The sequence below is a fragment of the Erithacus rubecula genome (genome assembly GCF_903797595.1).
Source record: "Erithacus rubecula genome assembly, chromosome: 3".
NCBI lineage: Eukaryota > Metazoa > Chordata > Aves > Passeriformes > Muscicapidae > Erithacus > Erithacus rubecula.
In genome coordinates, this window is record NC_136689.1 from 137,324,744 (window position 1) to 137,346,675 (window position 21,932).

At 52.7% G+C, this 21,932-nt stretch overlaps 1 protein-coding gene across 1 annotated transcript in view; it reads right to left on the reverse strand.

The window, feature by feature from the left end:
• SCRIB (scribble planar cell polarity protein) overlaps positions 1 to 21,932 on the reverse strand; it is a 120,821-nt gene that overhangs the window by 42,398 nt on the left and 56,491 nt on the right. The window contains exons 16-20 of the mRNA XM_079301834.1: positions 16,468 to 16,530; positions 5,289 to 5,378; positions 4,024 to 4,101; positions 3,420 to 3,725; positions 1,844 to 1,924 (exon numbers count right to left, since the gene is read on the reverse strand). Of these exons, the coding sequence (XP_079157960.1) occupies positions 1,844 to 1,924; positions 3,420 to 3,725; positions 4,024 to 4,101; positions 5,289 to 5,378; positions 16,468 to 16,530 (618 nt within the window). The remainder of the gene's footprint in view (positions 1 to 1,843; positions 1,925 to 3,419; positions 3,726 to 4,023; positions 4,102 to 5,288; positions 5,379 to 16,467; positions 16,531 to 21,932) is intronic.

The following is a 21,932-nucleotide window of genomic DNA, read 5'->3' on the forward strand; positions in this document are numbered from 1 at the left end:
CCATGGATATTAATAGAGCTGCTGAAGCAGGGTGGGCACAGGTTTCCCCTTTGAATCCCTTCTAAGGTTTTGTGTCTCCTTCTTCCACAGCTGGAGCAAACCAGCCCCAGCACTGCCTCTGTGCCATGCAGCAAATCCCAAACAACTCAGAGTGGCTGGCACTGATCAGGGTTGCTGATTTTGGGAGTGGGGAGCACTAGAAGGGAGGGAGAGATGCTATCCCAGTCCAAACCTCCTGCCTCCCAGTTTCAGAGCTGGGCCCAAGCCCCACTAAGCTGTGCCTGAGCAAAGGCAAGGCAGCCCCAGGCCGGGATAGAGCAGACAGAAGCCAGCACTGACCAGGCTGTATCAGTGTTTACCCACAGCAGCACTGTGCCCTGAGCACAGCAGCTGGGCCAGACCCACCACCAGCACAGCTCAGACCCTGCAGAGGGCACAGAGAGAGCACAGCACCTGCAGAGTGCACAGCACAGCACCTGCAGGGTGCACAGCACAGCACCTGCAGGGTGCACAGCACAGCACCTGCAGAGTGCACAGCACAGCACCTGCAGGGTGCACAGCACAGCACCTGCAGAGTGCACAGCACAGCACCTGCAGGGTGCACAGCACAGCACCTGCAGAGTGCACAGCATAGCACCTGCAGGGTGCACAGCACAGCACCTGCAGAGTGCACAGCACAGCACCTGCAGGGTGCACAGCATAGCACCTGCAGGGTGCACAGCACAGCACCTGCAGAGTGCACAGCACAGCACCTGCAGAGTGCACAGCACAGCACCTGCAGAGTGCACAGCATAGCACCTGCAGGGTGCAAAGAGAGAGCACAGCACCTGCAGAGTGCACAGAGAGAGCACAGCACCTGCAGGGTGCAAAGAGAGAGCACAGCACCTGCAGAGTGCACAGAGAGAGCACAGCACCTGCAGAGTGCACAGCACAGCACCTGCAGGGTGCACAGCACAGCACCTGCAGAGTGCACAGCACAGCACCTGCAGAGTGCACAGCACAGCACCTGCAGGGTGCAAAGAGAGAGCACAGCACCTGCAGAGTGCACAGAGAGAGCACAGCACCTGCAGGGTGCAAAGAGAGAGCACAGCACCTGCAGAGTGCACAGAGAGAGCACAGCACCTGCAGAGTGCACAGCACAGCACCTGCAGGGTGCACAGAGAGAGCACAGCACCTGCAGAGTGCACAGAGAGAGCACAGCACCTGCAGGGTGCACAGCACAGCACCTGCAGGGTGCACAGAGAGAGCACAGCACCTGCAGAGTGCACAGAGAGAGCACAGCACCTGCAGAGGGCACAGAGAGAGCACAGCACCTGCAGGGTGCACAGCACAGCACAGGGGAGTCTGTGTCCCCAAGGGCTTCCCCATCCCCTGGCTGTGTCCCCAGGGGCTCCCCTGTCCCCTGGCTGTGTCCCCAGGGGCTCCCCTGTCCCCTGGCTGTGTCCCCAGCTGCCACCCAGGCTCCAGAGGGACACCAGGCTGGGGCAGGGCTGCTGTGTCCCCTCCTTCCATGCCATTCCTGGGGACAGCATTTCCACAAAGCATCTGGGGAAAGGTGAGGTGTAACTGCACCCACCATCAGACAGAATGAGATGCTCTCCCAGGAGGCTCAGGAGCTGGAGAAGGGAGCCCCAAACCCAGCTCAGTGCCAGAGGAGGGGCCCCAAACCCAGCTCAGTGCCAGAGCAGGGTGCAGCCCCCAGCTCAGTGCCAGAGGAGGGTGCAGTCCCCAGCTCAGTGCCAGAGGAGGGTGCAGTCCCCAGCTCAGTGCCAGAGCAGGGTGCAGTCCCCAGCTCAGTGCCACAGCAGGGTGCAGCCCCCAGGCAGCCCCTGCCCACACTCACCGAGATGACTCTGTCCCCAACGCGCAGGATCCCGTCCCGGTGGGCAGCACCTCCCTCTGCAATCCTGGAGATGAAGATCCCCTGCACAGAGCCAGAGAGGTCACAGCAGCCCAGGAACCCCCCAGCTCCTCACCTGAGCCTGGCTCTCCAAACCTGTCCCAGACTCCAGGCAGGTGCCAGTGCTCTCCCCTCCACAGACCCTTCCCCTGCAGTGTGTTCCCCTCTCCACACAAACCCTCTGCTCCCAGAGCCCCTGGCAGCAAAGCCTGGAATCTGTGCCACGAGGGCAGCAGCAGGATTGGATGTCACTGGAGCCCCAGCCACTGTCCTGCTATAAAGAGAGGGACAGGGACTAAGGACAAGGGCACAAGGGGGGATGGCAGGGTTAGATGGGATTTTGGGAAGAGCTGTCCCCTCTGAGGGGGCTCTGGCCCTGGCACAGGGTGCCAGAGGAGCTGTGGCTGCCCCATCCCTGGAAGTGTTCATGGGCACAGTGGGCAGGGCTGGGAACAGCCTGGGACAGGGGAACATGGCTGGGAAAAGGATCCCCTGGCTGTGACAAGGGCATGGAAAGGGTGAGGGTTAAACCCAAACCCAAACCACACTGGGATGCCCTGATGGCTCTCAGGGCCAGCACTGCATGGCCAGGGATGGGGAATGTTGGGAATCCTGGTGACCAGCACTGACCGTGTCCCAGTGACCAGCACTGACCATGTCCCAGTGACCAGCACTGACCATGTCCCAGTGACCAGCACTGACCATGTCCCCAGGACTGACCATGTCTCCAGTGACCAGCACTGACCGTGTCCCAGTGACCAGCACTGACCGTGTCCCCAGTGACCAGCACTGACCATGTCCCAGTGACCAACACTGACCATGTCCCAGTGACCAGCACTGACCGTGTCCCAGTGACCAGCACTGACCATGTCCCAGTGACCAGCACTGACCATGTCCCCAGTGACCAGCACTGACCATGTCCCAGTGACCAGCACTGACCATGTCTCAGTGACCAGCACTGACCATGTCCCCAGTACTGACCATGTCCCAGTGACCAGCACTGACCATGTCCCCAGGACTGACCATGTCTCCAGTGACCAGCACTGACCGTGTCCCAGTGACCAGCACTGACCGTGTCCCCAGTGACCAGCACTGACCATGTCCCAGTGACCAACACTGACCATGTCCCAGTGACCAACACTGACCATGTCCCAGTGACCAGCACTGACCATGTCCCAGTGACCAGCACTGACCATGTCCCCAGTGACCAGCACTGACCATGTCCCAGTGACCAGCACTGACCATGTCTCAGTGACCAGCACTGACCATGTCCCCAGCACTGACCATATCCCCAGTGACCAGCACTGACCATGTCCCAGTGACCAGCACTGACCATGTCCCCAGTGACCAGCACTGACCATATCCCCAGCACTGACCGTGTCCCCAGTGACCAGCACTGACCATGTCCCAGTGATCAGCACTGACCGTGTCCCAGTGACCAGCACTGACTGTGTCCCCAGCCCCAGGGAGGGATGGGATCAGCACTGACAGTGTCCCCAGCCCCCAGCCCAGCACTCACCGTGTCCCCAGCCCTGTAGGGCGTGGAGCCCTTGCCGCCGGCGATGCTGAAGCCCAGCCCCTTGTCGTTGCGCAGCAGGCAGGTGGAGAGGCGGCCCGGGGCGGGGCTGGGGCTGGGGGCGCGCAGCCCCCCGCGCCGCTCCCGCGGGCTCCAGTCGTCCCCGGGCCGCAGCGGGGTCACCGTGACGGCGTTCTCGGGCTCCACCATGCGCTCCCGCAGCACCCGCATGGCCACCGAGCTGCCCGAGCCCCGCAGGGCCTCCACCGCCACCTGGTGCTCGGCGCGGAGCAGGGGCACCCCGTTCACCTGGGGAGAGCCCAAAATCAGAGAGAGCCCGAAAACCACACAGAGACACCCCATACACACAGCCTGACCCCATACACACAGCCTGACCCCATAGACACAGCCCTGACCCCATAGACACAGCCCTGACCCCATAGACACAGCCCTGACCCCATACACACAGCCCTGACCCCACACATGGTGCTCAGTGCAGTGCAGGTGCACCCCTGTTCACACCCCAAACCCCCTCCCACTCATTCACACCCCAAACCCACTCACCCCACTCCCCTCCCCCTCCCCAGTGTCCCCCCCTCTGTCTCACCTCCAGCAGTTTGTCCCCCACCCTGACCCCTGCCCGGGCTGCGGGTCCCTCCTCGGACACCCGGGAGATGAAGATACCCTAAAACAGAATCCCAGTGAGATCAGTGCCCCCCTGCAGTGCAGGGACCCCCAGCACCCCCAGACCCAGGAGAGGGGCAGAGCCTGCCCAGCCAGGGACAGGGGAACGGGGCAAACACACCATCCTGCTCAGGGGCTGGAACCCCACTGCAGGGCATCCCAAAGGGAGAGGGGGACAGAAACCCCACTGCAGGGCATCCCAAAGGGATAGGAACCCCACTGCAGGGCACCCCAAAGGGACAGAGGGACAGAAACCCCACTGCAGGGCATCCCAAAGGGATAGAGGGACAGGAACCCCACTGCAGGGCATCCCAAAGGGACAGCAACCCCACTGCAGAGCATCCCAAAGGGACAGGGGGACAGGAACCCCACTGCAGGGCATCCCAAAGGGGCAGGGGGACAGGAACCCCACTGCAGGGCATCCCAAAGGGGCAGGGGGACAGGAACCCCACTGCAGGGCATCCCAAAGGGGCAGGGGGACAGGAACTCCACTGCAGGGCATCCCAAAGGGACAGGGGGACAGGAATCCCACTGCAGGGCATCCCAAAGGGGAGAGAGGGACAGAAACCCCACTGCAGGGCATCCCAAAGGGACAGGGGGACAGGAATCCCACTGCAGGGCATCCCAAAGGGGAGAGAGGGACAGAAACCCCACTGCAGAGCATCCCAAAGGGACAGGAACCCCACTGCAGGGCATCCTAAAGGGACAGCAACCCCACTGCAGAGCATCCCAAAGGGACAGGGGGACAGGAACCCCACTGCAGGGCATCCCAAAGGGGAGAGAGGGACAGAAACCCCACTGCAGAGCATCCCATAGGGACAGGAACCCCACTGCAGGGCATCCCAAAGGGGAGAGAGGGACAGGAACCCCACTGCAGAGCATCCCAAAGGGGCAGGGGGACAGGAACCCCACTCAAGGGCATCCTAAAGGGACAGCAACCCCATTGTAGGGTATCCCAAAGTGACAGGGGGACAGAAACCCCAAAGCATGGCTGCTCCAAAGTGACAATGGGACACTTGCCAGCCCCTGGATTTGGGGCATTCAGGGGATTCAGGGCTGCTCCTCCCCTGGATTTGGGGGATTCAGGGGGATTCAGGGCTGCCCCTCCCCTGGATTTGGGGCATTCAGGGCTGCTCCTCCCCTGGATTTGGGGCATTCAGGGGATTCAGGGCTGCCCCTGGCTCTTACCTCGTCGTCCCCCTTATAGGGCGTGGAGCCCCTGCCCCCCGCGATGCTGATGCCCAGCCCCCCCGTCTGCCGGACAATGGTCAGCGTCAGCTGCAACAGAGGGACAGTGTCAGGGCGGGGCTGCACACACAAAACGGGGAAAACTGGGGGAAAACGGGGCGAAAACAGGGCAAAGCCAGAGCAAGAACAGGGCAAAAACAGGGGGAAAACAGATCAAGAACAGGGGAAAAACAGAGCAAGAACAGGGCAAACACAGGGCAAAAACACACTGAAAACAGAGCAGGAACAGGGCAAAGCCAGAGAAAGAACAGGGCAAGAAGAGGGCAAAAACAGGGCAAGAACAGGGCGAAAACAGAGGAAAAACAGAGCAAACACAGGGCGAAAACTGAGCAAAAAAAGAGCAAGAACAGAGCAAAACCACACTGAGAACAGGGCAAAAACAGGGCAAGAGCAGGGTAAAAACAGAGCAAGAACAGGACAAAAACGGGGCAAGAACAGGGCAAAACCAGAGTAAGGACAGATCAAGGACAGGGCAAAAACTGAGCAAAAAAAGAGCAAGAACAGAGCAAAAACAGAGCAAAAGCTGAGCAAAAACACACTGAGAACAGAGCAAAAACAGAGCAAAAACAGACCAAAACCAGAGCAAGAACAGAGCAAAACCAGACTGGGAACAGAGCAAAACCACACCAAAAACAGAGTAAAAACACAGCAAAAACAGACCAAGAACAGGGCAAAAACAGGGCAAAACCAGAGCAAAACCACAGCAAAATGAGACCAAAAACAGAGCAAAAATACAGCAAAATTACACCACAAACAGACCAAAACCAGAGCCCCAAGGGATGGCTCCTTTCACCAAAACCACACCCCAAGGGAGGGCTCTTTTCACCAAAACCCAATAAAACCACCCCAAAACCACCGACCTGGGGCACCTGTGGTGACCCGTGGCACTCACCAGCCCCAGCCCAGCCCCAGGCACCCCAATCCCTCCCCAGGCTCAGTCCTGGCCCCACAGTCCCTCCCTGGGCACAGGAGGGGATTCTGCACAGCCAGATGTGCACGAGGGACTACAGCAGGGCAGGGACAGTGCTCAGAGCCCTGGGTGACATTCCTGCCTTGGGGTGAAATCCATCAGCACTGGGGATCCCAGTGAATCAGGGACAGTGCTCAGAGCCCAGCCTGGCTCTGCAGGGGTTAAATCCATCAGCACTGGGGTCCCAGTGAATCAGGGACAGTGCTCAGAGCCCAGCCTGGTTCTGCAGGGGTTAAATCCATCAGCACTGGGGATCCCAGTGAATCAGGGACAGTGCTCAGAGCCCAGCCTGGCTCTGCAGGGGTTAAATCCATCAGCACTGGGGTCCCAGTGAATCAGGGACAGTGCTCAGAGCCCAGCCTGGTTCTGCAGGGGTTAAATCCATCAGCACTGGGGATCCCAGTGAATCAGGGACAGTGCTCAGAGCCCAGTCTGGCTCTGCAGGGGTTAAATCCATCAGCACTGGGGTCCCAGGTGCCCCCAGCCCCTGGGCAGTGACCAGCAGGACACCAGGACACCCTGCAGGGACACTTGGCTCTGCTGGAAATGCCCACAGAGCTCCCCAAATCCCCCTCTGAGGATCACAGCTGAGCCACCCACCTTCTCCTCTCCTTCCCTCCTGTGCCCAGCCCTGCCCAGTGCCAGCAGCTGAGCTGAGCTGGCCCAGGACACCAGCACAGCCATTCCCAGTGGCACAACACGAGGAGCAGGACAGGGACAGGACAGGCAGGGCTCTCGGGGCCAAGCAGCTGCTGGGGTGAGACAGAAACGGGCACAGGCTGCTCCAGAGAACCAAATCTGCTGTCCTCCACTGGGATCTCCTCTTTGAACAAACCCAGGTGGAGAGAGGCTGCTGCAGAGATGCCAAAGTGTCACTGGCAGCACAAGAAGCAGGAGCTCACCTTCAACACTTCCCTTGCACCCCCCTGCAATCACAGAACCAACTTCTGCTGGGGCTCCTTATTCTGCTAAGGGTAAAACAAAAACCAAACCAAAAATCCACTGCAGGAAATGAGCAACAGGCTGAGGAGCTCTGCCAGCTCCTCTGACACCCAGCTAACAGCAAGGCAGAATCTTCCCAGGGAAATCCCTGAGTCCAGACCTGCATCAGTCACTGGCTGTGCTGCAAGAGCCAGAAAAATCACAAATTCTGGAATTCCAGACCTGCATCAGTCACTGGCTGTGCTGCAAGAGCCAGAAAAATCCCAAGTAGTGGAATTCCAGACCTACATCAGTCACTGTCTGTGCTGCATGAGCCAGAAAAATCCCAAGTTCTGGAATTCCAGAAAAGCCAACTGGCCTGAGGGGGAAGAATCTGGTGGAATCAGTGAGTTGGGAAATCAGAGTGCAGGGATTGAATCAAAGCCTTTGCATGGATTGAAGGATATTAAACCACTCACACATAAAGCTATGTTTAAGTAGAAGTCAATCAGTAGTTTTAGGGTGAGCTCTAATGGTTTTAGTGAGTGAAAGGTTTGAAATGCCAGAGAGCAGAGTGAGTTCTAGTGAAGGCTGAAACACACTGATATCTTCAGTGGGGGCTCCAGGCACACAGTTGTAGACAGGACTGAGACATAATAGAGCTGTAGTAAGAATATTGCTGACATTTTTCAAACAGAACAATATAGATTGTATGTGTAGCTCTATAGGTAACCTGGTGTGCTAAGAAACTGGAATTGTAACAGGTTAAGGAGCGCTGGTCTGAGTTTGTGTCTGAGATTGTTGGAAAATCCTGTATAAGGGTTTATATTGGGGAGAGTTGGTGCTTTCAGCCCTCTGCTCTTTGCCATTGCTTTGCCATTGCCTGTTGAGACTGATGTGCTTTGCAATAAATAACCTTTTTAACTATCAGCTGCTTTGCTCATTTAAGATAACCTGACAAAGTAGGAGCCAAGAGCTCAGAGCTGGTGCCTTAGAGCACCCCAGGCCATAACCCCACAATCCCAATGGTATCAGGAAGAATTTCTTCCCAGAAAGGGGCAGCAGGCAGTGGCAGGGGCTGCTCAGGGGGGTGGCACAGTCACCATCCCTGGCTGTGGCACTCTCTGCTCTGGCTGGTGACAGGGTGTGGATCAGTCACAGGCTGAACTCGATGGTCCTGGAGGTGTTTTCCACCCTAAATAATTGTGGGATTCTGCTCACCCCGGGTGCACACAGCTGGGGCATGGAAGAGCAGGAGCTGCAGGCACTGACTCAGCAGGAAAGATGAGAAGAGCTAAATCTGTCTGGCTCTGGTCACTGACAGCTCATGGGGACAAGGCTGAAAATACCAGTGAGCAAAAGGGAGATGGGAGATGGCTGTGGGACTGCTGAGAGCTGAATTAACCCAGGTAATTAACCCCAGGTAATTAACCCCAGGAAAGGAACGTGAAGGAAGCAGGAGAGCAGCCCCTGGACATGGGCTGGGGGTTCCCTGGCTCTGATTATTCCTTGCACTGCTCCATGGGCTCAGTTCTCAAAGGAAAGGGGACTGGGGCAGAGATGGGGGCACAGCACAGAGAACCCCAAAACACCCCCACAAAACCAAAGCAGAGAACCCTGAGAGACACCTTTGACAGCAGGACTGGGACAGACAGGGACAGGGACTGGGACAGGGACAGACAGGACAGGGACAGGGACAGACAGGACAGGGACAGGGACAGGAATAGGAATAGGGACAGGAACTGCCACAGCCCCACAGGTGACAGGACAGGGACAGAGGGGACAGGGACAGGGACCTGCCACACCCTTGGTGCAGCTCTGCTCCTGCCCTTCCCTCCCCAGGAGACTCAAGGACGGTGAGCTCGTTTCCTAAAGGGAGAGGGAAGCAAGGAGACCTTTTCAAAAATTCAGAAATGGCTGCAGGGATTCACACCAAGCCCTGCTGTGTGTCCATAGAAAGGGGTGATTTCATCCTGGCACGGCAGGAATGTGTGCACTGAAACAATCCTTCCCTGGCACTGACTGCACAGAGGGTGCTGAGTCACACCCTGGGAGTGCTGAGTCACACCCTGGGAGTACTGAGTCACACTCTGGGGATGCTGAGTCACATTCTGGGGATGCTGAGTCACACCCTGGGGATGCTGAGTCACATCCTGGGGATGCTGAGTCACACCCTGGGGGTGCTGAGTCACACCCTGGGGGTGCTGAGTCACAACCCTGGGGGTGCTGAGTCACACCCTGGGGATGCTGAGTCACATCCTGGGGATGCTGAGTCACACCCTGGGGGTGCTGAGTCATACCCTGGGGATGCTGAGTCACATCCTGGGGATGCTGAGTCACACCCTGGGGGTGCTGAGTCACATCCTGGGGGTGCTGAGTCACACCCTGGGCGTGCTGAGTCACATTCTGGGGATGCTGAGTCACACCCTGGGGGTGCTGAGTCACAACCCTGGGGGTGCTGAGTCACACCTTGGGCTCTCTTCAGCCAGGCTCATTCCCCCAAAACCTGGGGCCTTTTGGGGCCCCTGCAGCCTGGGCTGCTTTAGGATTCCAGGATCAGGCTCTGAATCCATGAACCCCACAAACTGGCACTGAGGAACCTGGTACTCCCCTCTTACCACAACTGGGAGCCAGCTCTGCCAGGGGCACAGAAATAATAGAAATAGAAATAGAAATAGAAATAGAAATAGAAATAGAAATAGAAATAGAAATAGAAATAGAAATAGAAATAGATTAGAAATAGAAATAGAAATAGAAATAGATTAGAAATAGAAATAGAAATAGAAATAGAAATAGAAATAGAAATAGAAATAGAAATAGAAATAGAAATAGAAATGGAAATGGAAATGGAAATAGAAATAGAAGGAAATTCTGCAGCTTTGGCAGGGGCACAGAAACAGGAAAAGAAGGGAATCCTGAAGTTTGGGCAGGGGTACAGAAATAGAAAAAGAGAGGAATCCTGCAGCTTTGGCAGGGGAGCAGAAACAGAAAAAGAAAAGAAGGGAATCCTGCCTGGCCAAACTATGAAATGCTTGAAATGCTTCAAGAGCAGCAAAAAGCATCGTCCAAAGACTCCAATCCTCAAACCAGAAACAGGATAAAAACCTACACCCAGATACCAATGAATCCTGATCCCACCAATCATAATCCCATGAATCACATTCCCATCAATCAATCAATCAAATCAATCATCCCAGCAATCATAATCCCACCAATCAATCACATCAATCAATTCCACCAGTTCTAATCCCATCAATCCTAGTCCCACCAATCAATCAATCCCATCAATCAATCATAGTCTCACCAATCCTAATCCCACCAGTCAATCATAATCTCACCAATCATAATCCCATTAATCAATCCTAATCTTATCAACTTTAATCCCATCAATCCTAATAACAATAAATCATTCACATCAATCATAATTCCACCAATCAATCCCATCAATCCTAATCCCACCAATTAATCAATCACATCAATCATAATCCCATAAATAAATCCCATAAATAATCCCATCAATCCTAATCCCACCAATCAATCAATGCCATCAGTCATAATCCCATCATAATCCCCTCAATCATAATTCCCACAAATCAATGCCATCAATCATAATCTCACCAATCATAATCCAATCAATAAATCAATCACATCAATAATAATCCCCTGTCTTAATCCCACCAATTAATCAATCACGTAAATCCTAATTTCATCATAATCCCTTCAACCATAATCCCATCAATCCATTCCATCATAATCCCACCAAACATAATCCCACCAATCATTTAATCAATCAATGACATCAATCATAATCCTACCATAATCCCCTCAGTCATAATCCCATGAATCATAATCCCACCAATCCTAATCCCATTAGTCAATCACATCAATCATAATCCCATAAATAAATTCCATCAATCATAATCCCATCAATACTAATCCCCTCAATCATAATCCCACCAATCCTAATCCCATCAACCTTAATCCCATCAATCAATCAATCATAATCTCACCAATCATAATCCCATTAATCAATCACATAAATCATAATCCCATAAATCAATTCCATCAATCCTAATCCCACCAATCCTAATCCCACCAATCAATTCCATCAATCATAATCCCATCAATCCCATCAATCCTAATCTCACCATAATCCCTTCTAACATAATCCCATCAATCAATGCCAGCAATCCTAATCCTATCATAATCCTCTCAGTCATAATCCCACCAATTAATCCTAATCCCACCAGTCATAATCCCATTAATCAATCACATCAATCATAATCCCATCATAATCCCCTCAATCATAATCCCATCAATCAATCCCATCAATCCTAATCCCACCAATTATAATCACACCAATTATAATCCCATTAATCAATCCTATTCCCATCAACCTTAATCCCATCAATCCTAATCCCACCAATAAATCAATCACATCAATCATTATCCCACAAAAAACCACATCAATCCTGATCCCACCAAGCATAATCTCACCAATTAATCAATCACATCAATCCTAATCTCATCATAATCCCTTCAACCATAATCCCAATCAATTCCATCAATCATAGTCCAACAAAACATAATCCCACCAATCAATCAATCAATCAATCACTTCAATCATAATCCCATCATAATCCCCTCAATCATAATCCCATGAATCATAATCCCACCAATCCTAATCCTATAAACCTTAATCCCACAAATCCTAATCCCATTAATCAATCAATTCAATCAATCACATCAATCATAATCCCACAAATAAATCACATCAATCATAATCCCATCAATCAATCAAAATCTTGACAATTACTCAATCACATCAATCATAATCCCATTAATCAATCAATCATAATCTCACCAATCATAATCCCATTAATCAATCACATCAACCTTAATCCCATCATAATCCCCTCAATCATAATACCATCAATCAATTCCATCAATCCTAATCCCACCAATCCTAATCTCACCAATAAATTCCATCAATCATAATCCCATCAATCCTAATCCCACCAATCATAATCCCACCAATCAATCATAATCTCACCAATCACATCAATCCTAATCTCTTCATAATCCCTTCAACCATAATCTCATCAACCAATTCCATAAATCATAATCCCTCAAAACATAATCCCACCAATCCCTTCAATCATAATCCCATCATAATCCCCTCAGTCATAATCCCATGAATCATAATCCCCTCAGTCATAATCCCATGAATCATAATCCCACCAATCCTAATCCCATCAACCTTAATCCCACAAATCCTAATCCAACCAATCAATCAATTCAATCAATCATATCAATCATAATCCCATCATAATCCCTTCAATCATAATCTCCCAATCATAATCCCATAAACCTTAATCACATCAATCATAATCCCCACAAATCAATGCCATCAATCATATTCTCAACGTAATCCCCTCAGTCATAATCCCATGAATCATAATCCCATCAATCCTAATCCAACCAACCAATCAATCCAATCCATCACATCAATCACAATCCCACAAATAAATCACATCAATCATAATCCCACCAATTCTAATCCCATAAACCTTAATATCACAAATCCTAATCCAAATCAATCCCAATCTCACCAATCATAATCTCTCCAATCATAATCCCATTAATCAATCCTAATCCTATCAACCTTAATCCCATCAATCCTAATAACAAAAAATCATTCACATAAATCTTAATCCCATCATAATCCCCTCTATCATACTTCCACCAATCAATCCCATCAATCCTAATCCCCCCAATTAATCAATCACAATCATAATCCCACAAATCACATCAATCATAATCCCACCAATCATAACCCCATCAATCACAATCTCACCAATTAATCACATCAATCCTAATCTCATCATAATCCCTTCAACCATAATCCCACCAATCAATGCCATCAATCCTAATCCCATCATAATCCCCTCAGACATAATCCCACCAATTAACCAATCCTAATCCCACCAATCATAATCCCACAATCATAATCCCATAAACCTTAATCACATCAATCATAATCCCCACAAATCAATGTCATCATAATCCTCTCATAATCCCCTCAGACATAATCCCACCAATCCTAATCCCACCAATCAACCAATGCTAATCCCGCCAATCAATCAATCATAATCTCACCAATCATAATTCCACCAATCATAATCCCATTAATCAATCAATCCTAATCCCATCAACCTTAATACCATCAATCCTAATACCAGTAAATCAATCATGTCAATCATAATCCCATCATAATCCCCTCAATTATAATCCCACAAATCAATCAAATCAATCCTAATCCCATCAATTAATCATAATCTCACAAATCCTAATCCCACCAATCATAATCCCATTAATCAATCAATCCCATCTATCATAATCCCCTCATAATCCCCTCATAGTCCCCTCAACCATAATCCCACCAATCAATCCCATCAATCATAATCCCACCAATCAATCCCATCAATCATAATCCCATCAATCAATCCCATCAATCATAATCTCATCAATCAATTCCATCAATCCTAATCCCATTAATCCTAATCCCACCAATCATAAACACTGAGATCCCTCCAATCCAGTAGAAAAAATGTCATTAAAACATTTTTATGGGAATAAATTAAAATCCAGACAAATTAAAACTGAAAATCTGGCACATTTTTCTTTGTTCAGTAGGAACTTTGATCATCTTAAAAATTAAACAAGAAAAAATGGAGTGTTTTATCCATTTTGACCATCAAAAAGACTCCACTCTGACATGTGCCAGTCAAACCAGGTTACATGATCCTTCCTGCAAGACACAGAGCAGGATGGGATGCTCCAGGATGGCTCCCAGTACATCCCAGTGCATCCCAGTGCTCCCCACTGCCTGTGCAGCCTTTCCAAAACTGACCCTTTTGAGCTCACGATGCTCCAGGATGGCTCCCAGTACATCCCAGTGCATCCCAGTGCTCCCCACTGCCTGTGCAGCCTTTCCAAAACTGATCCCTTTGAGCTCAGTGTGCCCTAGGATGGCTCCCAGTACATCCCAGTACATCCCAGTGCTCCCCAGTGCCTGTGCAGCCTTTCCAAAGCTGAGCAGCAGCAGCAGGGTGTGACCTGGGCACACAGTTTGGGACCCTCTCCCACTGCCCTGCCCCTGCCCAGCAGCTTCCCAGCCATTCCAGCAGAACCAGCAAACAGAGCTCAGGTGTGAGCTCCAGCAGCTGCTCTGCTCCTCTCAAAGCCTCCCCACAGCCCAGCACAGCCACCTCTGCAAGGCAGATGGGATGGAGGCAGAGCACTGGACAGAGGCAGCCCTGGAATGCAGGAATCCACCACAGGCACACACATCAACAAAATATTAAATTATTTACCAGTTATTCTGCTGCAGCAGAGCCCCCCTGGCACCCTCAGCAGCAGCTCAGGGTGTAGCTGGGTGCTGGCAGAAGCTGGGCAGGTCCCTCCAGTCCTGCTCCAGGAGCAGCCTCCAGCTCAGTTATGGTTTAGGATTAAAGAAATCATATCACACTATCAGCAATCAGCCCCTTTGCCCTGGGGGCTGTAATTAATTATAAAAGAAATGTGACAGCAGTATCATCTTGGAGTCAGTGAGGCCAGGGGTGTCTCTGAATTCTTCAGAGAGAAATCAGAGAGCAGGGATTGAATCAAAGCCTTTGCATGGATTGAAGGATATTGAGCCACTCACACATCAAGTAGATGTTTAAGTAGAAGTCAGTCAGTAGTTTTAGGGTGAGCTCTAATGGTTTTAGTGAGTAAAAGGTTTGAAATGCCAGAGCAGCAGAGTGAGTTCTAGTGAAGGTTGAAACACACTGATATCTTCAGTGGGGGCTCCAGGCACACAGTTGTAGACAGGACTGAGACATAACAGAGCTGTAGTAAGAATATTGCTGACATTTCTCACATAGAACAAGACAGATTGTATATGTAGTTCTATAGGTAACCTGGTGTGCTAAGAAACTGGAATTGTAACAGGTTAAGGAGTGCTGGCCTGAGCTTGTGTCTGAGCTTGTTGGAAAAATCCTGTATAAGAGTTTGTATTGGAGAGAGTTGGTGCTTTAGCCCTCTGCTTTTGCCATTGTTTTGGCATTGCCTGTTGAGATTGATGTGCTTTGTAATAAATAACCCTTTTAACTATCAGCTGCTTTGCTTATTTAAGATAACCCAACAAGTTGGAGCCAAGAGCTGAGAGTAGGAGCCTAAGAGCTCTGGGGGTCAGAGATGACAGTATCACAAATTCAGACTGTGCTGCTCAAGGGCTCCAGGCTCTCTGCCCTGCCCAGGTCCCTCAGCCCACAGGTTCTTCTCAAGGAACCAGCCCTGGAAGCAGCAGAACCCTTTGGAAGTGCCCAAGGACACACTGGTCAGGGCTTGGGCTCATCAAGGCTCCTTGCTGAGCACTCCCCAGAACTGTAGGATAATCAAAAACTCCAAATCAACTTCCCAAAGCTGGTCTGCCCCTGGGTGACCTCAGCCACCACACCCAGTGTGGGGGATCTGCTGCTCCTTGGGGTACAGAACAGATCTGTGCCAAGGGGACAGTGCTGAGGGACATCAGACCCAGCCTAGGGCCTCCAGCAGCCACATCCAGCCACCACAGAACCATCCAGGGTGGAAAAGACCTCCAGTACCAGAGCATCAGGTAAAAGAGAAACACAAGAAATACCAATGTGGTATTCAGGGACCTAGAAATGGAGAAATCTCCAGGATCCACAACAGGAGACCACACCTGAGCCAGCTCATGTTCTGCCTGGGTGGTAAATGATTTGTCACCTCCCTTCTGGAAAACTTCACTCCAAAACCAAGAAAAATGTGTTTTACACCTCAGAGACAGCCAGGCCACCCCTGGGTCAGCACAGGGGTGTGTCCATGGGAGAAGCCTCCAGACAAGCTGCCAGCCCAGGTGCAGCTCCTGGGACACCTGCCTGCACCATGGCACTCCATCAGCACACAGCAGAGAGGAACCAGCCCAGCCCTGGGGCTCCACACCAGCCCTGCTCTGCAGCAGCCACTCTCACCTCAAGGGTGGGAAAGGAGGAAAAGGGGAAAGCAAGGAGGAAACAATCATGGTGTTTGTGATCAGCCAGGTCCAGAAGCCACTTGACCCAGAGAGATCAGAGCTCCCCCTGTGACGATGGGGGAGGCTGGGAAGCAAATCAAGCAGCAGGTGATTTTTGGCAGAGAGAGAACAGCAGGAGTGGTACAGACCTCTTCCTCCTCAATGCGAGCAGGCTCAATCAGCAGATTATTGGCTTGATCAAACGACACCCCCTGTTAGGACAGGAACCAGCAAAGAGGCATGCGGATTAGTGGAGCATCAACCAAACCCACCACCACCACCACCACCACCCAACACACACCAGCAGGGCAAGGGCTGCCCTGGGCCAGGCACAGCTGAGCTGAGCCCTGGGACACTTCTGAGATCTGCCCTGGGGACACTGCTGAGCTCAGCTCCAGAGTCACTGCACAGCTCCAGAGTCACTTGTGAGCTCAGCTCCAGAGTCACTACACAGCTCAGCTCCAGAGTCACTGTGAGCTCAGCTCCAGAGTCACTGCACAGCTCCAGAGTCACTGTACAGCTCAGCTCCAGAGTCACTGCACAGCTCCAGAGTCACTGTGAGCTCAGCTCCAGAGTCACTGCACAGCTCAGCTCCAGAGTCACTGCACAGCTCCAGAGTCACTGTGAGCTCAGCTCCAGAGTCACTGCACAGCTCAGCTCCAGAGTCACTGCACAGCTCCAGAGTCACTGCACAGCTCAGCTCCAGAGTCACTGTGAGCTCAGCTCCAGAGTGACTGTGAGCTCAGCTCCAGAGTCACTGCACAGCTCAGCTCCAGAGTCACTGCACAGCTCCAGAGTCACTGCACAGCTCCAGTCACTGCACAGCTCCAGAGTCACTGTGAGCTCAGCTCCAGAGTCACTGCACAGCTCCAGAGTCACTGCACAGTTCAGCTCCAGTCACTGCACAGCTCCAGAGTCACTGCACAGCTCAGCTCCAGAGTCACTGCACAGCTCCAGAGTGACTGTGAGCTCAGCTCCAGAGTCACTGCACAGCTCCAGAGTCACTGTGAGCTCAGCTCCAGAGTGACTGTGAGCTCAGCTCCAGAGTCACTGCACAGCTCAGCTCCAGAGTCACTGCACAGCTCCAGAGTCACTGTGAGCTCAGCTCCAGAGTCACTGCACAGCTCCAGAGTCACTGTGAGCTCAGCTCCAGAGTCACTGCACAGCTCAGCTCCAGTGTCACTGTGAGCTCAGCTCCAGAGTCACTGCACAGCTCCAGAGTCACTGCACAGCTCAGCTCCAGAGTCACTGTGAGCTCAGCTCCAGAGTCACTGCACAGCTCCAGAGTCACTGTGAGCTCAGCTCCAGAGTCACTGCACAGCTCCAGAGTCACTGTGAGCTCAGCTCCAGAGTCACTGCACAGCTCAGCTCCAGAGTCACTGTGAGCTCAGCTCCAGAGTCACTGCACAGCTCCATAGTCACTGCACAGCTCAGCTCCAGAGTCACTGTGAGCTCAGCTCCAGAGTCACTGAACAGCTCCAGAGTCACTGTGAGCTCAGCTCCAGAGTCACTGAACAGCCCCAGATTCACTGTGAGCTCAGCTCCAGAGTCACTGTGAGCTCAGCTCCAGAGTCACTGAACAGCCCCAGACTCACTGTGAGCTCAGCTCCAGAGTCACTGCAGAGCTCAGCTCCAGAGTCACTGCACAGATCAGCTCCAGAGTCACTGCACAGCTCAGCTCCAGTGTCACTGCACAGCTCCAGAGTCACTGCACAGATCAGCTCCAGAGTCACTGCACAGCTCAGCTCCAGAGTCACTGCACAGCTCCAGAGTCACTGTGAGCTCAGCTCCAGAGTCACTGCACAGCTCCAGAGTCACTGCACAGCTCAGCTCCAGAGTCACTGCACAGCTCCATAGTCACTGCACAGTTCAGCTCCAGAGTCACTGTGAGCTCAGCTCCAGAGTCACTGAACAGCTCCAGAGTCACTGTGAGCTCAGCTCCAGAGTCACTGAACAGCCCCAGATTCACTGTGAGCTCAGCTCCAGAGTCACTGCACAGCTCAGCTCCAGAGTCACTGTGAGCTCAGCTCCAGAGTCACTGAACAGCCCCAGACTCACTGTGAGCTCAGCTCCAGAGTCACTGCAGAGCTCAGCTCCAGAGTCACTGCACAGATCAAGCTCCAGAGTCAATGCCACAGCCCTCAGCTCCAGTGTCACTGCACAGAGCTCCAGAGCTCACTGCACAGATCAGATCCAGAGTCACTGCACAGCTCCACTCCAGATCACTCACAGCTCAAGCACTGTGAGCTCAGCTCCAGAGTCAATGACCACATCTCCAGAGTGACTGTGAGCTCAGCTCCAGAGTCACTGCACAGCTAGCGCCAGAGTCACTGCACAGCTCCAGAGCACTGTGAGCTCAGCTCCAGAGTCACTGCACAGCTCCAGAGTCACTGTGAGCTCAGCTCCAGAGTCACTGCACAGCTCGATCCAGGTCACTGTGAGCTCAGCTCCAGAGTCACTGCACAGCTCCAGAGTCACTGCACAGCTCAGCTCCAGAGTCACTGTGAGCTCAGCTCCAGAGTCACTGCACAGCTCCAGAGTCACTGTGAGCTCAGCTCCAGAGTCACTGCACAGCTCAGCTCCAGAGTCACTGTGAGCTCAGCTCCAGAGTCACTGCACAGCTCCATAGTCACTGCACAGCTCAGCTCCAGAGTCACTGTGAGCTCAGCTCCAGAGTCACTGAACAGCTCCAGAGTCACTGTGAGCTCAGCTCCAGAGTCACTGTGAGCTCAGCTCCAGAGTCACTGAACAGCCCAGACTCACTGTGAGCTCAGCTCCAGAGTCACTGCAGAGCTCAGCTCCAGGTCACTGCACAGATCAGCTCCAGAGTCTGCACAGCTCAGCTCAGGTCATGCACAGCTCCAGAGTCACTGAAGCTCAGCTCCAGAGCACTGCACAGCTCCAGAGTCACTGCAGCTCAGCTCCGAGTCATGCGCAGCTCCAGAGTCACTGTGCATCAGCTCCAGAGTCACTGCCAGTTCAGCTCCAGATGTCACTGCACAGTTCAGCTCCAGAGCACTGCACAGTTCAGCTCCAGAGTCACTGCACAGCTCAGCTCCAGAGTCACTGTGAGCTCAGCTCCAGAGTCACTGCACAGCTCAGCTCCAGAGTCACTGTGAGCTCAGCTCCAGAGTCACTGCACAGCTCCAGAGTCACTGTGAGCTCAGCTCCAGAGTCACTGTGAGCTCAGCTCCATAGTCACTGCACAGCTCAGCTCCAGAGTCACTGTGAGCTCAGCTCCAGAGTCACTGCACAGTTCAGCTCCAGAGTCACTGCACAGTTCAGCTCCAGAGTCACTGCACAGCTCAGCTCCAGAGTCACTGCTGAGCTCAGCTCCAGAGTCACTGCACAGCTCAGCTCCAGAGTCACTGTGAGCTCAGCTCCAGAGTCACTGCCAGCTCCAGAGTCACTGTGAGCTCAGCTCCATAGTCACTGCACAGCTCAGCTCCAGAGTCACTGTGAGCTCAGCTCCAGAGTCCCTGCACAGCTCCAGAGTGACTGTGAGCTCAGCTCCATAGTCACTGCACAGCTCCAGAGTCACTGCACAGCTCAGCTCCAGAGTCACTGCACAGCTCCAGAGTCACTGCACAGCTCCAGAGTCACTGCACAGCTCAGCTCCAGAGTCACTGCGCAGCTCCAGAGTCACTGTGAGCTCAGCTCCAGTCACTGCACAGCTCCAGAGTCACTGCACAGTTCAGCTCCAGAGTCACTGTGAGCTCAGCTCCAGAGTCACTGCACAGCTCCAGAGTCACTGTGAGCTCAGCTCCAGAGTCACTGTGAGCTCAGCTCCAGAGTCACTGCACAGCTCAGCTCCAGAGTTCCACAGCTGCTCTGGCTCCCAGCAGCACTGCTGAGCTCCCGGGATCTAGAGCTAAGCCAACTTCAGGAGTCACTGCTGAACTCCAGATTGCCAGGTCTTGTCCCCCTCCCAAGTCACTGCTATGCTCCAGAGATCTACAGCTGAGCCTACTGGTGGGGTCACTGCTGAACTGCAGAGCTCCTGGGGTCACTGCTGAGCTCCACAGCTTTGGGCTGAGCCCAGCACAGCTCTGAGCTGAGCCCAGCACAGCCCTGAGCCCCTCACAGCACAGCCCAGCTCTGGGCTGAGCCCCTCACAGCCCCCAGAGTCAATGCTGAGCCCCCAGCTGCAGCCCCCACTCCTGCTCAGCACCTCAGCAGTGCCAGGTGTCAGGGCACTCCTGTCAAGCAGTCCCCCAAGGCCAGCTTAGTCCATCCCCTGAGCTGACCTCATCCCCTCCATCCTGGGAAAAAGGAAGGGTTAAACACAGGAGAGGAGCCTGTGGTGCCACAAGCTGCTGCAGGAACCAGCAGCCCCCAACACAAATGCACCAGTCCCTTTCTCTGGTGAAAAAGCACATCCTGACAGGCACCTGGGCTCATACCTCAGGATTTGTTCTAAAAACCAACAAAACCCTGTGCTGTGAGGATTCAGCCTCCTGCACAACCTGTGCTGCCTTTTCCTGCAATGCACAAGGCTCCCTGCACATCCCCACTGCTGGTACACAGCTCAGCTGATGAATGCCCTAATGAGCAGGCATCTGTGTGGGGTGATGTGACCAGAAATGTGTGTTCTGTGTATCCCAGACATGTGCATTCTGTCCCCATCTTCTGACCCGGCTGGGGCAGTGCCCCTGATCTCCTGGCACATATCCTCTGCTAATGGGCCATCTTTAAACCAGCTGGGCAATCATCTTTATCTTCCCACAGCCCATCCTCCCTCCAGGAGATATCTCCTGTTCATGGCCAGTCAGTCCCAGGGCATGGCTGATAAAATTCCATCATCCCACTGGGAGATGCTCCAGCCAGGGCAGGAGCCAAGCCTTTCCTACCCAGAGAAAAACTGAGATTTGGAACACCAGAGCAACCTTTCCACTGGATTCCAGAGGAAAACTGGACCTTCCCACATCATCCCTGGAGCTTCAGAGGAAACTGCACCTTCTCCAGGAGCACTGCTCCAGCTGAGCCACATCTGCCCCTGCAGGAGGATGCAGCACCATGGAATGGGACTGTGCCATCACCCTGACTGACTGACTGTGCCAGCTTGGATTCTGACTCTGGCAGGGTTGGGATTGTTCTGTGTAATACTGCATTGCTATTGTAATTTTCCTAGTAAAGAACTGTTATTCCTATTCCCATATCTTTGCCTGAGAGCCCCTTAATTTCAGAATTATAATAATTTGGAAGGAGAGAGTTTACATTCTCCATTTCAAAGAGAGGCTCCTGCCTTTATTGGCAAACACCTGTCCTGCAAACCAGGACAGCATTCAAGCCAGCCCCAGGAAGGAGAACTGAGTCCCAGGCAGAAGGCTGAGCTGACAGCCAGGGTGATTTCTGCCAGGCACCACACACTCAGTGCCTCCCCAGCTGCAACAGCCTTCCCAGGGGAGGGCATTTCCAAATGAAGGGGACTCACGACAGCTCCAACCATTCCCTCTGAGGAACCTCACCAGCAGTGGGAGAGCTGCCCCTCCCTAGGGAGCACAGTTTGAGCTGCACTGGCTCAAAGAGAGCAAGGCAAGCACCCACTGAGGGGAAGGACCTTCCCTGGGCAGCCCCAGCTCCAGCAGGGAGGGGAAGGATCCTGGCACCTGCA